We start from the raw sequence: 18,255 nt of genomic DNA, 5'->3' as shown, positions 1-18,255 counted from the left end.
ATATAATAACGTGACATAGTAAAAATAAAGTGAAAGAAACTCTGGCCCATAAATAGGAGATTTCTTGCATCCAGCTTGAATCAGGCAGGTTTTTACAATATCCGGCTGAAGTCCATTATCCGAGCGATGTGGTGTAATTCATGTATACCTCCACATATAGGGGATCAGGTGAACTCAATCAGGGAACCATATATAATATATATTGAAACATAAAAACTAAAAAATGGAAAAAACAAATTAGAATACAGACACACAAAATTAAAAGCTAAATCTACATCATAGGTATGAGGCAAAGCTCAGTTGTTCATTTAGCCCGTCAGGGACTATAGTTCCAAGAGTTGCTATCCATTTGCATTCTCTTTGGGCCAGAATGCGCTTGTAATCCCCCCCTCTAATTCCCAATCGAACCCTATCAATACCAAATATTTTTAGGGATTTTGGGTCACAAATATGTTTATCCCTAAAATATCTGGGCAGAGTTTTCAGGGTACTAACATCCTCCACACTGGTGGCCGCCATGATGTCGCTTACGTGCTCACGCGTTCCTAACGCGAAGTTCTCTGGAAGTTAATCCTACGTATACCAATGAACACGTACAATGGGCATAGTAGATTAGATGGGTAGTGTTACATGTAATATGCTCCTTAATTCTAAGTTCCACACATAAAACAGTACATTATATTTTCTTTGCGGGGTGCCAGGGTGTGGGAACACAACAGCCCCTCGCTATGATTACCACCCTAGCCACCTCACATGGTCTCTCATGTACAGGAGCTGAGTTTCCCTACCTGCTCCTCCACTACATATGCACACACAAGATATATCCTTCTTTTTGGGTGTTAAGCTTAGGACCTAGTCATGTGGTCTAACCATGTGACTTTATTGCCATATATGGAGAGCAGGGTTGAATTGTTAACTCTTTAGTAATCTTCTGATAGCAGAACATAATAAACCCATCACTTTATGCATATTTAACCCACTTCTATGCACAGGTTCTAGTTGCTAAATTCCATTTGTGCTGCTGCCAATGGACGACAAGGAAAGCGTAATTTGTTTTTACCGTAAATTCTTTTCAGTCAAAAGCAGCAGAATCACTATTCCTTCCGGCAAGTACATTGTATCAGGAAGGCACTATCTGTAGCCCTTGTAATAGAAGTGAATCCAATAATCAAGGAATGAAGGTGGTACTCAGCCCAAAGCACTTGTAATAGAAGTGGAAAAGGATGCGTTTCTTGGTTATCTTATGCAGACCCTGTGCGACGTGTGTGTTTTTTTTTAAATATATATATATTTTCCCTCTGCTTAGTTATTATAACTGACAAAGTCACAGTAGATATATAGTGTATATATATATATATATATATATATATATATATATCTCGTCCTCGCTCGCTCTTCGGTATTGGCATACACCAACCTATAAGCTGCAAGTGGAAGCATGTACTCCCCTGTTACTGGTGTCCTTAATTGGTAAACCACACACAGATTAAATCAACAGTGCTGCAAAGTTTGAGATGGTACCCCTTAGCTGCTCAGATGCACACTATATAAGAGCGAGCAACTCAAAAATTATGTATCTAGGGAAAAGTGATACTGACCTATTGAGTTGTGATCGCTCAGTCAGTGAACCACAGATAGCAGCATATTACAAATTTAAATCACATAAACACCACTCTGTAAGGACTTGTGTGGAAAGGAAAAAGTATAAAAATCTGCGCCGCAGGTAGATGGTAATAAATTCAGGTACACACTAGGATAATGTGCATTTTTTTATTTTGTCTACGCGTTTTGAGGTACCATACTTCTTCTTCAGGACAAAAAAAATATGACAAATGGCAGGTTACAGCCATAAATATACTGGGGAGATTTAAAAATAAAATCATGTGTTGCCAAAAGAAAGTTACATGATGTGTCAAAGTTCACCTTGGGATTTCAGTAGTACAAACAAGATTAAATAAGAAATAATGGTAATAAAAGGATAAAAATAAGTATAATTGCATATTAATACTAATATAAAATGCATTAAAATTTGAAAAATAAAGATGTAAACATATAATTGTACATGAAGGACTAGAACTCACGGAGTGATGTTTAAACAGGACCAGTGTGACTGACATGATGTAGTTAATAATGTGTAATATGCACATCCAATCCATGTATATATCATTTATTGCACTGATCTTGATTTGCAGGTCTGTGGATTGGCCCCGATGCCCTGAGGTACCGTTATGATGCTGTGACTTGATGAAGGAATGAGAAAATTATAGGGGATGTATGGATGACTGGCCAGTTTTGAAGGACAGCCTGGTGTTAACCGGAAGACAGAACATAACGACATTGATGCAGTATGTCACTTATATGTCAGGTGGGCTGTGGAGAGCCCATATGCAGATCGGGAGTCATCGGGATATGGATCGGGAGTCATCTCAGTGAACTTTATGACTTTCCGTTCATAGTCTACTGACTCTGCAGCCAATCAATTAGTAATCAGGTGACTGTTTGGACAGACATCATCACTTCTGGTCACAGCAGAGACCACTGGAGCAGCTGCACTGGTCTATTATGGCTTTATACTGGTAAGTAATGCTTCTTGCCTTCTTTATTTTAATGATTCATTCCCAGTGACAAGTTTTGAAAAAGTAGTAAAAACTCATTTTTAAAGCTTTTAAAATAAGTGGTGATGGCTTATTGGACATCTAGTTTATCTAGTTTTTGGAAAGTCTAAGGGAAGAGTCAGACGGCCATACTACTCGGACAAGGATCGCAATACAGTGCTAGGACTGGCTGTCAGCTCTCCCAACCCGAGCGTGATAGTATGTGTTTCTATGCAGCTGTCATGCTCAAATCAGAAGAGGCGATGGCCAGTCCAAGCAATGCACTGTAATCCTCGTCAGAGTTATATGGCCGTTTGGCTCTTCCCTTGGATGTTGAACATAATAAGGCCGAGTGTCCTTGCCCATTTGCTTTGTGAACTGAATTGACAGAAATCTCAAAATGTGCCAGCAATAAGCTTCTGTAAAAATGAGCTTACTTTTAAATTGTACGGAAAAAACATTTTAGACTATTATCCAAAATGACATTTTAATAGATATTAAGTATTTTAATAAATAAAATGTATTATTATTTTAATAAAAATTCTTACAAAGATTCTCTTGAAGATTAAGCTTTTATTTGATTAGATGCATTTTAACATAGACAGATTAATGATTACAGTAAAGTAAATTTTAGACATATTTAGGCTACATCTAGAACTGTGACAGTATTTATATGAAGTAATTTAGAAACCGGCGAATAGCTTATTTAACCCCAATCTGGAAAAGAATCCTATAAGAGACAAGTAAAAAGTTTTAATACCATCCTAAATTATCATTATCATTCCAAAAATGATGGCAATATTTACATACACTGTATTTATGAATAAATTGTAGCATCATAGCTATATATAATGTACAACGACATTCTGAGGCTTGAACTAATCTAAGGACTAATTCATCTTTCTATTGCTATTTACATAATGAAAGTTGATTGGATTCTAGGAGCACAAAGATAACTATTTTTGACAATAGTTTTGATATACAAGGCCCAATATATATGTCTCATTCTCTAATGTTACTAATTTTGGGGATACAGGCTTTAAAAAAATTGCTATGAGCTGCATGCATCAGACACAATGTTTTATGTGGAAGAAGTGAAAATGTACTGCAACAAGGGAATTGTAATGAAATTGGAGAATGACAACCCCATTGGAAACAGATTTCTATTACAAGTCTGACATTTTGATGCTCTTAGGAACATTAGTAGGTTGTAAGGAGTTGTACTATGCCATGTGCATGAAGCGTAATCTCTATTGGTAAACCTCAGGAACATTAGCTAATGAAAAACTTACTGCTAATGCTAAATAATGTAATAACAGCTTTTCTTTTTAGAAGTTCTCAACTGTCTCCTAATGATGCTAATAAACTTTAAAGAGATTTTCCAGGCTTGGGGCTCAAGTCTGCAGCCACTCTGTGACTGCAGACTTGTGACTGCTCACAGTGTGCACAGTGCTTGCTGTCAGGATTTTCCGGTGCAGGGAGAGGGCAGTCATACATCCAGCCACATTCCGAGTAGATGTGTCCTGCCACAATCAATTCACTTGTATTGAGTGGGGCTGCGAACATCTGGTTGGCATGTGACTGCATGTATGCAAATTATATACTTATGTACCCTGCAGATCCTGGCACCAGAGAAACCTGACAGCGCATACACTGCGAGCTGTGAGGATTCACAAGTCTGCAGTCACACGGTGATTGCATACTTAAGCCCCAAGCCTGAACAATCCCTTTAAGCTGGCCATGCACATGGGATATCTGATGGTGGATTGTCTGTTCATCTGACAGAATATTGTATATTATTGTCTGCCTATCTGTGTACCAGAAAATAAAATCGATGCCAGCTATGAGCTGATTAAGGTCTGCACTGTTATTTAATAAGATTACTGGCCTCACGCTCTTCCCTAAACTCACCTATATAATATATTGGTATATAGTACATTACAGCACATTTAGGATTTGTTTTGCAAATCCATTTGTGAATCTGTAAAAAAAATCTGTTGGAATCAGTTACATTATTTTGTCTCCTTACCTTGTGGAGATTTTGATGCCTGTGCTTTGTCTGTAAAGTGGTTAAAACAATGGTAAGACACTCGCAAGTAAATAATTTTATCTTAGAGAAGATAGTTATGTGTATACATAAGCAGAAGCTACAATAACCTACCTGATTGTTCAGAGATCGGATCAGATTTGTCAATGTTTGAAGTGGAGAACTGGAATTCAGACATTGACCCAAACACAAAAGACCCAGTTGATGGACCCCTGCTCTTGGATTTTACACCATTTCTGGAGGAATCTTTGTAAACTTTCTCTCCTGATCTCTTTACCACAATTGCAGATCCACCCTCCTTGGGTATTGTTCCGGCATGAATGGCAGCTTGGCAAATAGAGGATTCCTAATGATGGTAAATAAATGATGGTCATAAATAAATCAGTTTTTGTTTGTAGAAATATGTAATCTTCCATTGAACATTTCCAAACCATACAGTGACTTTTGAGACACTGGGGTAATTGTGAAACTGAAGGAGAAGTAAAAAAGAAACTTACATCTGCATAAATATCATTTCCCCATACTTGACTTTTCTGTGTTAGACATTTTTCAGGACAAGTCACCCTTAATAGAAAACAAAAATGAAAATATTTGATTATTCAGTTTGTATATGGATGCCCCTACTGTCCTAACATAAAATTGGCCTCTTAAAGGATTATTTCGGGCTCCTGATAAGCCAGAAAGATATTGGATATCACATTTACAAGAAAGTTTCATGATTGGTACCAAGCAAATTGCTTCTTCAGAGAGGAAATTGACTTAAACTTTATAGCACCACCTATAGCAGCGATCCTACAAGCCACTATCAACCATTTTTACAAGTCTTACAATGTGACTTAGGATAAAAGCCAAATCAGAATCTCAATTTGCAGACACGGTGTTTCGAGTATTGCCCCTTATCAGTGCAAAGTATGAGAACTGGTTTGGCCAGGTGAGAGGCTCTGGACTGAGATCTAAGTGGTAACATTTCTTCTTGTGGAGAGTGACATACCGGCTCTGGCATGCCAATGTAAGAAGACTTTGTACCAACATTTTAGATTTTAAACTTTAACCAATTAAGCAGTTGATATTTCAGACTTTAAAAAGTTTATGTTTCACTACGGATAACACTTTTCTAGTAAATGTATTGTAGCCCACTGATAAATGCCACTGGCTGCTCCTAATGAATGGGTATCCCATGGAATAAAAATTGCCTTTGAAAGGTCTCAGACTGGTTTAGAAATATAAAAGTAGCAATAATACTGATCCTAGCTACTTTACCACAACTGTTGTTCCACCACTTACCACTGGTCTTTACTTACTGGTCCTGTCTCAACAGATCAGTAACGATTGTACAGTTACGGCGTGCCGAGGCAGAGCCAGGATGTAGAGACCAGCAGGAATCTAGTAAGGCTGAGTTCAGATGAGCGTACGTAAGAAAATAATATATTTTTCATTGAGAAAATTAGATGATTTTTAATCCTTATTGCCACCAATATGTCAGCTTTTGACAATCATATTACGTTCATTTTTATATATCAATACAAATAATCATACAGGGATAAATACAGTTTCCTCTGTTAATAATTCCAATGGATCCGTTAAAAACTGATGCCATACACATGGTGTCTATTTAGCATCCTTTTTTGTACTCCCATGAAGTTTAATAGGTTAATCAGAATCAGAGTGATGCGTCACAATTTTTGCACATGGATCATCAGTCTGCATGTAGAAAATTCATCTGAACTACCCCATTCACTTTCATTAGTCAATGTGCTGACCGCTCATCTGAACAAGACGGAAGGACAAGAATAGAATCTGAAGAGATGATAGTGAGTGTCACTTATTTTTATTATACGATTTTTAAGCCCCCTTTTTATAACATCAACTGGAACACCCCTTTAATCTTATCTTTTATAATTACTAAATAATTGTACTCTATTTGGTCATTGGTAGATTTATAAATCCTCTCTAATTCTACCTTGTAGTTCAATAAGCACAATAATACAATATTTTAGTGTTAACAGAGCAATACTTACAATGTGGTTGGTGCAGTTAAATCCTTGGCTTTTGTTAAACAACTAATAGAAACTAGAAAAAATATAATATAGAGTAACATTGTAATTGAGCAATTAAATATTAGAGAGGACTAACTTTAATCTTTTGTAGCTCTCTCTGGCAAATGGATCAGAGCACATGTGGTATCCCACAAAGTGGCGATCTTAATAGGATAACAGATTTATACTGTGTTCCATGCAAATACTGTGATTTCTTTTTTTGTAAATTCTTTATTTTCAATATAACAAAGTACAGGACCTAAGTAAAACATCATTTCAATCAAATTTAGAGAACAAAAGGGTATGGGCTAAGTAAAACTTAATGTGAAAAGAAGAAGACAAGGGGATGGGAAAGGAACGGTAGAGGGCAGGAAAGAGAGTGAAAATGGGGTCAAGTGGGAGAGATCAGGGAAGAAATAGGTGGGGAGGGAAGAGGATGGGTGGGGGGAATGCATAACCAATAAGCATGAAACATCATACTATAACAACTGGTACGAGCTCACTTACACTGCGTTTGCAGTTGCTAAGAACTATGAGTACTCTTTCAAAAGAGAAAAGTAAAAAGAAAAGTAAAATGGGCAATAACAGTTACTTTCAGAAAATAAAAGATCGAGGGGGGCAATGAACACCTCTCAAGAAGCATTGTCTTCTTGATATTGTTTCCATGGGGCCCAAACATTCACATAATAATTATGGTTGAAATTTTCCCAACTTGATAATTCTTCAAGACGAGAAATTTGATTTACCTTGGTGGACCATTCCACTATGGTGGGAGAGGCTTAGTCTCTTCAATGTAAAACAATTAGGTGCTTTGCGGTGCTCAGCATCAATGGAAGGAGACCGTGTTTTTTTGGTAAATTTTTTTTGGACGGGCATGAAAGAAGAACTTGTGTAGCTCTAAGGTTTGTTTTGATCAGGTGTAGTTGTTTGAGAACAGACTCAACACCATTCCAATAATTTCTTATTTTTGGACAGTCCCAAAATATATGTGAGTGATGACCCACTGAATTGTGGCATCTCCAGCAAACATCACTATCGGCGAGACCCAGTTCAAAGAGTTTTGCTGGAGTCATATGCCATCTGGTTAATATTTTGTAGGAATTTTCCTGGAGGAGGATGCACCTAGAAAAACCTCTAGCATAAGATAGCATTCTAGAGATTTGATCCTCTGAGAATGAGGTGTTGAGCTCCAGTTCCCAGGAATAAAGAAATGAGGGTTTAAATCTTGGGCTGGGAGTGATAAGATAAGAGTAGATACGAGATATAATTTTTTGCCATGGGAGTGGGGATTTGGTCAAGATGTCTAACCAAGACCAGTTGGACTTAATCGGAATTTTTTTTTTAAATTGTGAGATTGTACTTCAAATGTGTTGCCTTTGAAGAAAGTTTTTTGGTTGAGTTAGCGTATTTGGGGGCAAAACCCCTCGTTGAAAAATTTTGTTATTGTAAAAACTATTCAAAGTTTCTCTGGGCAGGTTAGACCATAAATTGTATGGGTCCCGAAAGTCTATATCTAACAGGAATGGTATGGAACATACAGGTGTCAATGCTGAAGGGAAAGTATCTAGCGGGAGATCATCAATTAATAACCGTTTAGTACGTAAAGTCGTTGAAGTTATCTCATCCAGCCTAAGAGTGCAAATACTGTGATTTCTGTGTAAACTGTATGCTGTAACATATTGACAAGTAGCAGTCAAAAGATTAATCTTCCCTCACAGGGGCTTGTTTACATGATTCAGCTCTGCTTGGTATGCAGAAGTTTCTGAAAAAAACTGGAACAAAGTCTCTTAGAAAGTCTTGTAATGACTGCAGCTGAAAAGAGTCACAGGTAAGAGCAGTCAGTAGAGGAAGGCAGAGTGCAATGAGGATATGCTGTTCTCCTCCTGACTGCTGGGTCTGGAAGGAACTGATAAAAAGTAGAGGAGATAGATATTGGGATAATTGTGGTAAATTTCTGCGCTGCTGAAGCACTAGAATTCCAGAATTATTAGTACATGTGGCTTTATTATTCTACGCGTTTCAGAGTTCAAGGCTCCTTCATCAGGAAACACCACAGTGGTATTTACTGATGAAGGAGTCTTGAAATCTGAAACGCGTAGAATAATAAAGCCACATGTACTAATAATTCTGGAATTCTAGTGATTCAGCAGCGCAGAAATTTACCACAATTATCCCAATCTGTATCTAACGGCTGGTTCTTCCTGGACTGGTGGATTTGCTTTCAAATCCTTTCAATGCTTCAACTCAGCTACATCTGGTGAGTGTAATCCTATGAATTAACCTTTTAACCTTCTCAGATAAGACACTATGTGCCTCTTTCCTTCAACAGTTTTCATAAAAAGAAGAGGAGGTGACAGCTTTAAGATTGGAAAGATTCCTATTGCATCTCCAGGAAGAAAAACGCCTCAGGGAAGAATCCCAGCTCAGTCCTATGTAAAGGTACCTTCACACTCAGCAACTTCACAACGAGAACGACAACGATCTGTGACGTTGCAGCGTCCTGGATAGTGATCTCGTTGTGTTTGACATGCAGCAGCGATCAGGATCCCGCTGTGACATCGCTGGTTGGAGCTAGAAGTCCCGAACTTTATTTCGTCGTCAGGTTGGCGTGTATCGTCATGTTTGACAGCAAAAGCAACGATGCCAGCAATGTTTTACATGGAGCTAACAACCAGTGAGAACGATAAGTGAGTCGCCGTTACGTCACTGGATCGTTCCTGCATCGTTCTGAAGTTGCTGTGTTTGACGTCTCTACAGCGACCTAAACAGCGACGCTGCAGTGATCGGCTCGTTGTCTATATCGCTGCAGCGTCGCTGAGTGTGACAGTACCTTAAGGCTATTGAGTGTGGATTACCAAGGGACAGCCTGAGAACAAGTGAATTGAATTGATAAGACTAGTGTCTCACAGATATCTATCTGTATGTATGGGTCAACCTTCAACTGTGTGTGTAACTTCATCACCAGTTATCTACTATTAGTATACAGTTATTGATCCCATTATTGTTAGTAAAGAGACTGTTCTTTTCAATTAACACTGCTTTTTCATGAATGGGGAGTAGCTGCACAAACAACCATCACCACCGTCATACTCTACTAAAGGTACCGTCACACTAAGCGACGCTGCAGCGATACCGACAACGATCCAGATCGCTGCAGCGTCGCTGTTTGGTCGCTGGAGAGCTGTCACACAGACAGCTCTCCAGCGACCAACGATCCCGAGGTCCCCGGTAACCAGGGTAAACATCGCATTACTAAGCGCAGGGCCGCGCTTAGTAACCCGATGTTTACCCTGGTTACCAGCGTAAAAGTAAAAAAAAAACAAACACTACATACTTACCTTCCGCTGTCTGTCCCTCGGCGCTCTGCTTCTCTGCCCTGTGTAAGCACAGCGGCCGGAAAGCACAGTGGTGACGTCACCGCTCTGCTTTCTGGCCGCTGTGCTTACACAGGGCAGACAAGCAGAGCGCCGAGGGACAGACAGCGGAAGGTAAGTATGTAGTGTTTTTTTTTTTTTTTTACTTTTACGCTGGTAACCAGGGTAAACATCGGGTTACTAAGCGCGGCCCTGCGCTTAGTAACCCGATGTTTACCCTGGTTACCAGCGAAGACATCGCTGAATCGGCATCACACACGCCGATTCAGCGATGTCAGCAGGAAGTCCAGCGACGAAATAAAGTGCTGGACTTTCTGCAGCGACCAACGACATCACAGCAGGATTCTGATCGCTGCTGCGTGTCAAACTGAACGATATCGCTATCCAGGACGCTGCAACGTCACGGATCGCTAGCGATATCGTTCAGTGTGACGGTACCTTTAAGGAGGCAGCTATTGTGCAAATCATCATTACCCACTGAGGTGCGCAGATTTGGGATTCGTTATTAGCCCTGTGTTAAGAGGTCAATCTCCAACTGTCTTCCCACTGTTACATTATTTTTTACATATTTTTATTGGACGACTTTGTGTGTATGTAATTGGAAGGGGGTAAGAGGCTCATTGTGACAGAAATCTTGGCTGAGGTGATGCAGATTATAGACCGCCAGGACCATACACCCTCGCTCTGCCGTATGCCACATGAGGTGACCACACACCTCTGCGCAGAGCAATAGATAAAGGAAATCTCTTTCCTTTATGTTTGTGAATTTTTTATTGCTTTGTTGCTGCAACCAAGTTATTCCTGTTTTTGGACGAAACCCCCCAAAAAAAATGTCTTTTGAAATATGTAGCATGACTGAATTGTTTTATGAAATTAAAGTGTCTGATGTGATATGTAGGAGCTATAACTGTTATTAGAGAGCTGGTATTTATGGTGCTTTAGTTTTTTGTTTTGCTATGCTTATTAGGTATGTCTATGTGTGTGAATATACTCGTGCATTGCTTGTCTATTTATGGTTACTGAAACAACTATCTTATAAAAACAACTATTTATGGATACTAGTGATGAGCGAGTGTACTCGTTGCTTGGGTTTTCCCGAGCACGCTCTGGTGGTCTCCGAGTATTTCTAACTGCTTGGAGATTTCGTTTTCCTTGCCTCAGCTGCATGATTTACAGCTGATAGACAGCTTGAATACATGTGGGGATTCCCTAGCAACCAGGCAACCCCCACATGTACTCAGGCTGTCTAGCAGCTGTAAATCATGCAGCTGCATCAACAAAAACTAAAACTCCGAGCAGTTAGGCTATGTTTACACATAGCGTCCTGTCCCTGCGGGTTCTCCCGCAGCGGATTTGATAAATCTGCAGGGCAAACCCGCTGCGGTTATCCCTGCAGATTTATCGCGGTTTGTCCTGCGGGTTCCGCTGCGGGATTTTACCCCTACTATTGATGCTGCATATGCAGCATCAATAGTAATGTTAAAAATAATAAAATCATGATATACTCACCCTCTGACGTCCCGATCTCCTCGGCGCTGCAGGCGGCGGTCCGGTTCCAAAGATGCTGTGCGAGAAGGACCTTCGTGACGTCACTGCAGGTCCTGGTCGCATAGCAAACCTGAGACCGGACGGCCGCGTGCAGCGCTGAGACTTCAGAGGGTGAGTATATCATGATTTTTTATTTTAATTCTTTTTTTTTTTTACTCAAATATGGTTCCCAGGGCCTGGAGGAAAGTCTTAGTAACCCGATGTTTACCCTGGTTACCAGCGAAGACATCGCACATTATCCGCTTACTTCCCGCATAGTGTGCACAGCCCCATGTGGGAAGTAAGCGGATCAATGCATTTCTATGGGTGCAGAATCGCTGCGATTCTGCACAAAGAAGTGACATGCTGCGGGTTGTAAACCGCTGCGTTCCCACGCGGTTTTTCCCGCAGCATGTGCACAGCGGTTTGCGGTTTCCATAGGGTTTACATGTTACTGTAAACGCTATGGAAACTGCTGCGGACCCGCAGCTGCAAAATCACCGCTGTTCCGCGGTAAAAACCGCAATGTGTGAACATAGCATTACAAATACTCGGAGACCACCTGAGCGTGCTCGAGAAAACCTGAGCAGCGAGTACACTCGCTCATCACTAATGGCTACCCAAACACCGTCTTGAAAGCCCACACTTGACCCACCACTAGTATGAATGCCCATACTTTCTCACATGATGGTAATTTGAGCTCAGGCCACATGTCACTGCCTACCAAAACCTCTTCATTAAAGATGGCTGTATAATAGTACATGCTATGAGGCTCCTCATTTCATCTGTAACTGCAGATAAGTATCATGTTATCTCTTTTCCTTTATTAAACATATTAATTTTGTATATATTCTGCTCTTCCTGTAGTCATTCTGTGACCATTATGAAACAACAACCTATTACAATATATTAGGCAGTATGGAATAATTCTTGTAAGAAGTAGAATTGTTACCTTTAGGTAGATTTCCTTCCAGTTTTATTTCTGTTCAAAAGAGTAACAGTATTTATGAATAGCAATTTATGCCTATGGTTATGTATCAAACGTTATAATACATGTTTGTGTCTCCCCCAGCGTCTAGTTGGTGGAGTATGAACGGTCAAACAATGAATAATAATGCAATATTAGGATTATTTTTTGCCCAGTCCAGAACTGCCAGGAATACCTTAAGGTTAACCCTGCTGTTCTGTTCGGTCTGGGGAGACCTATTTTGAACTTTGGTATTTTTTGGGGTGTTCAAGATGCGGTTCTGAAACTTGTGGTTGATTGACTTAAATGAGGATGGGTCGGTCGGCCATGGGTTTCAGAGCCGCATCTTGAATATTTTAAAGAATATTGAAGTTCAAAGTCGGTCATTTTTGACCAACAGAACAGCAGGGTTAAGGTTGCTGTGTACCAAAATACAGTGAATTTTAATTGATAGCTTTTCAAAAATGTTATTAATAAATAACCCCTTTTCATAGTTATATCACTTATGTTATTATTCCCCCAGAGCAGCTTGTTTTACAAAAACAACAACTGATTTACTCATCCGCTATTGGTCCAGTGCTGAATATCCACAGCCGCTCCCAATGTCTGTAACTGTCGACAGCACTGAAATCACATCGACACCGCTGCAACCAAAAAGTGAGCTCAGCACATGTTGACAGCACAAGCCACGGAGCTCACTTATTGACGTGGGCGCTGTCCATGTAATACCAGTGCTGCAGACACCCAAAGCAGCGGCCCAGCTGATCATTGAACTCATGGAAGATGAGTAAAGTGGTGTTTTTTTTCTTTAAAAAAACCCTACGGGATAAGGAGAAACCCTCTTTAAGGGTCCAGATTTCAAAAGAAAATACAAAAGCAGTACTCCACTCACAATAAAAATATCTATTGTTCCGAATACTGAAGTTTTCATGTATAAACAATACAACAGCATAAAACATCACTGAGGAAGCCCCGAGCGATGTCATTCCGGTCTTTTCCGGTAGCAGGGAAAAAAAACAATAAGGGTGAAATCTTCCGGTATGTTGGAGACGAAATGAGGTCACTTGGCATTTGCACAATGATGTTTTATGCTTTGCCCGCAGCAGGGCTGTGCTATGTGCACCCGAGCGGGTCTGCAAGGCTACTGCACATGCGTGATATTTCATTTCACTTATGTGGATGATGCAGGATGAGTCATTCACATCAATGAATGATGTAAAATAGTGATTAGGAACACAGAGGAAGCACAGGTGCCGAAATGGGAAAGCCCATCATTTACATACAGTGCAGAAGCAATTAAAATGGTGTTTTTGGGGGCATACAAGGGGGAGTCAGAAGCTGATAGAAACATTTGTGGAATGCAAAGAAGGAGCAGATAAAGGTGGAGGCATTTGTTTCGAGTCTCAATAACTGGTGACAGGTTCCTTTAAAATACTTTAAAACATCTACTGGTTAAGGAGAATTTATCATATAGTTATTGAATTCTAAACGAACAAAAAACCCTACCTTCATATGAACCAGTGTCCCATTTCATTTCTGTTACAGATTGGAAAATAGCAAATGAAAAACAAAAATAAAGATGCTTCAATAACCTTATCTGATAGCACATATAATAGTCTACATCACTATCATAAAAGGAGTCGGCAGAAGGTTCACAAGTAATTAGCAGATGGTAATAATAAGGAGCTGCTCAGTACTCCATGTGGTCGTGGTGCTCGTGGAGAGAATCAGCAAAATGGAAAGAAATTCCGGCACTCACGGGTAAGAATAATTGCTTATTTAATCTTGACAAAAGCCTGGGATGGGCTGATATGTTTGATTGTTTGGAATTCACTGGATTAAATAAGCATTTATTCTACACGTGATTGCCAGGATTTCTTTCCATTAGCAGATGGTAGAACCAAAATACCATAGTTTTTCTTAAAAAAACAAGCAAACGAAACCCATAACAAAAAAGGCAAATATGTTAATTGATTTACATACAAACTACAATAATCACAAACTATTTTACTTATTAAATTCTGTTTTTTGAAAAAATAATTCTATTCAAATAATTTTTAAAAGGTTACTACAACCCCACAAAATCTGTACTGAGTAGGGAAACTACAATGGAAATGCTCATAAGATTAAGAAATGCAATGTAAAACAATTAAAGCCTTATGTTTCAGGTGACAGGTACTCTACACATATCTTCTAGGCATGTTCAATATTTGGACCTGTCTATGAGCTTGAAGCGCAGTAATATGTGAAATAACATGAGGTTGTCTTGTTATAAAATAAATTTATTTTTAGCTGAAATATTTAGATACTGACAAACTTTCTTACAATGAAGATTATATCAGTTATTTGTAATCATGATATTCTTGCACTAGAAAATAAATTTACCTGTTGGAGATGATACATCCCATTTAATTTCTAAAAAAGAAAAAAGCAAAATAAACAAATTTGAGTTTGATAAAACAATTTATGTAATTTGTCAGGATCTCTTTTGCAATATTTTCTCCGCTATTGAAACAGGGTGGTAACCAATGATCGATTAACCCCTTAACAATCAGAGCTACAGTATTTTTGGTTTTGCATTTTCATTTTTTGCTCCCTTTCTTCCCAGAGCCATAACTTTTTTATTTTTTGGTCAAAATAGCTATGTGAGGGTTTTTTTTTGCAGGACGAGTTGTACTTTTGAATGACACCATTAGTTTTACCATTTTGTGTACAAGAAAATGGGAAAAAATTCCAAGTGCGGTGAAATAGCACAAAAAGTGCAATCACACATTTGTTTTTTGTTTGGCTTTTTTACTAGGTTCATTAAATGCTAAAACTGAACTGCCATTACGATACTCCAGGTCAAGGTATAGACACCAAACATGTCTAGGTTCTTTTTTATCTAAATAAGTTGTAAAAACAAATTCCAAACTTAGTTTTTTTTTAAAAAAAGCCACATTTTTCGATATCCATAGCGTCTCCATTTTTCGTGATCGTGGGTTGGGGGAGGGTTAATTTTTTCATGCCGAGCTGACGTTTTTAGTGATACCATTTTGGTGCAGATACGATCTTTTGATCGTCCGTTATTGCATTTTAATGCAATGTCGCGGCGACCAAAAAAAGTAATTCTGGCGTTTTGACTTTTTTTCTCACTACCTCTTTTAGTGATCAGGTTAATCCTTTTTTTATTGATAGATCGGGCGATTCTGAATGCGCTGATACCAAATTTGTGTCTGTGTGATATTTTTTATTGTTTTATTTTGAATGGGGCAAAAGGGAGTGATTTGAACTTTTATATATTTTTTTTACCTTTTTTAGTTTTTAAAACTTTTCTTCTTTTTGCATGCTTCAATAGTCTCCATGGGAGACTAGAATCTGTCACAACCCGATCGGCTCTGCTACATACAGGTGATGTTCAAATCGCCTCTATGTAGTAGAATTACTCACTTGTTATGAGCGCCGACCACCGGGTGGCGCTCATAGCAATTCGGCAGTGACAACCATGGAGGTTGCCATGAGACCTCTGGTTGTCAAGTCAACTAACCGGTAACCCGCGATCACGTGAGGGGGTCACTGGTGGGTGGATTTCTGGCCCAATGGCTGGAAGCACGAGTAAAATGCCATTGTCAACATTTGACAGCGTCATTTAAGGGCTTAGTAGCCACAGGTGGATCGCGATTCCACCCGCGGCCATTTGGAGCACAGGTCAGCTGTTCAAAACAAATCCTATATAGAAAAGAAATACCAAATAATATTGAAAATATATCTAATAAAGTAAATATTCCACAAAAAGCATATACCCCAAAGAAAATATTTACTGACAACAGATGCCAAAATTTTATTAATTAATTTTATTTTTAAAAAGACATAACACAATCAATAACATTTTTATTAAAATATATATATATATATATATGTATAATCTGAAATAAAATATGAGTAAAAGTATGTACGGTATGTACAATATAGACCAGTATGTGGGGGGGCTAGGGCACACCAGAACTGATTGATAACAAAATACAATAATATATATCAGGTAAGTAAAAGTATGATCTAATAAAAAATATATATAATTAAATAATAACACGGCTGACAAAATACATAACAACTATTCACAATGAAATATATAAAAAATACATATATATATATATATATATATATATATATATATATATATATAAGAATAATATTAAATAAATAATATTTCATGTGATAAATAAAAAATAAATAATAGTAAAAAATGCAAATTGATATACCGGTATGTACATAAACCAAACGCCAAAGCTTAATGAGATCCCATAATAATTGAACACATATCCATATGTAATAAACCTATAATTGATACATAATTGGTGACATGATGAAAAAAGTTTTATATAAGTGAAATATATCTGATATAATGAAATAAAAAAATATATAAATCAAAAAATAGGAAAATAATAAAAGAATAAAAAATAATAAATAATGAGAAACTAATAATAAAAAATAAAAAATGATAAAAAAATTAAAAATATATGAAAAAATATATAAAAAATATATGTGTCTGGAAATAAATATGTGAAAAAATATAAATGTATAAACAAATATACATTTATTCATTAATTCATTAATTCATTCATTCATCATTTTTCACCATTTTTTATCTTATTAATTTATTTTTATATACACATCACTGCTTTAATTTTTTGGCACTTTATTCATTACACTTTTTTATACTACGGATGGTTTATAGTATTTTTCACACAGTTGTTTTATTTATTCATTTATTTTTCCACCGATATTTATTTATACATTTATATTTTTTCACATATTTATTTCCAGACACATATATTTTTTATATATTTTTTCATATATTTAGTATTTTTTTATCATTTTTTATTTTTTATTATTAGTTTCTCATTATTTATTATTTTTTATTCTTTTATTATTTTCCTATTTTTTAATTTATATATTTTTTTATTTCATTATATCAGATATATTTCTCTTATATAAAACTTTTTTCATCATGTCACCAATTATGTATCAATTATAGGTTTATTACATATGGATATGTGTTCAATTATTATGGGATCTCATTAAGCTTTGGCGTTTGGTTTGTGTACATATATCAATTTGCATTTTTTACTATTATTTATTTTTTATTTATCACATGAAATATTATTTATTTAATATTATTCATATATATATATATATATATATATATATATATATATATTTTTATATATTTCATTGTGAATAGTTGTTATGTATTTTGTCAGCCGTGTTATTATTTAATTATATATATTTTTTATTAGATCATACTTTTACTAACCTGATATATATTATTGTATTTTGTTATCAATAAATACAATAAAAATAAAATTAATTAATAAAATTTTGGTATCTGTTGTCAGTAAATATTTTCTTTGGGGTATATAATCAGCTGTTCAAAACAGCTGGCATGTGCTGTGAAAGATGTGGGCTCACTCCGGAGCCCACATCAAAGGGAGGGAGTCCGATGTGTGCATAGTATTATGCCCAACACCGGAAAGAGGTTAAAATTAAGAAAAAAAATGTGTTAACAAAAAGAAAAATAATGGCGTCACACCTCAGCACTCTCTTCTTCAAAGATTGTTTGTATTTTTTTCAATGAAAGCATAATACATGTCCTTTTACCAATAAAGGAGAATATATGCTCTCTGACCCTTCAAAAGGGTATATTTTCCCACTAAAAGAGTGAAAATAGTTA

General features: G+C 37.3%; 1 protein-coding gene across 1 annotated transcript in view; it reads right to left on the bottom strand.

Moving 5' to 3' along the window:
- Positions 1–3,147: 3,147 nt before the first annotated feature.
- LOC138648215 (uncharacterized) overlaps positions 3,148–18,255 on the bottom strand; it is a 100,364-nt gene continuing 85,256 nt past the window's right edge. The window contains exons 79-86 of the mRNA XM_069737737.1: positions 14,931–14,960; positions 14,052–14,081; positions 12,531–12,560; positions 6,660–6,711; positions 5,139–5,205; positions 4,756–4,987; positions 4,624–4,653; positions 3,148–3,324 (exon numbers count right to left, since the gene is read on the bottom strand). Coding sequence (XP_069593838.1) covers positions 3,278–3,324; positions 4,624–4,653; positions 4,756–4,987; positions 5,139–5,205; positions 6,660–6,711; positions 12,531–12,560; positions 14,052–14,081; positions 14,931–14,960 — 518 coding nt within the window. The 3' untranslated portion in view covers positions 3,148–3,277. The remainder of the gene's footprint in view (positions 3,325–4,623; positions 4,654–4,755; positions 4,988–5,138; positions 5,206–6,659; positions 6,712–12,530; positions 12,561–14,051; positions 14,082–14,930; positions 14,961–18,255) is intronic.

The sequence above is a fragment of the Ranitomeya imitator genome, chromosome 8, assembly GCF_032444005.1.
Source record: "Ranitomeya imitator isolate aRanImi1 chromosome 8, aRanImi1.pri, whole genome shotgun sequence".
NCBI lineage: Eukaryota > Metazoa > Chordata > Amphibia > Anura > Dendrobatidae > Ranitomeya > Ranitomeya imitator.
The sequence above is the reverse complement of the archived record's forward strand: the minus strand, read 5'-3'. Positions and strand labels throughout refer to the sequence as shown.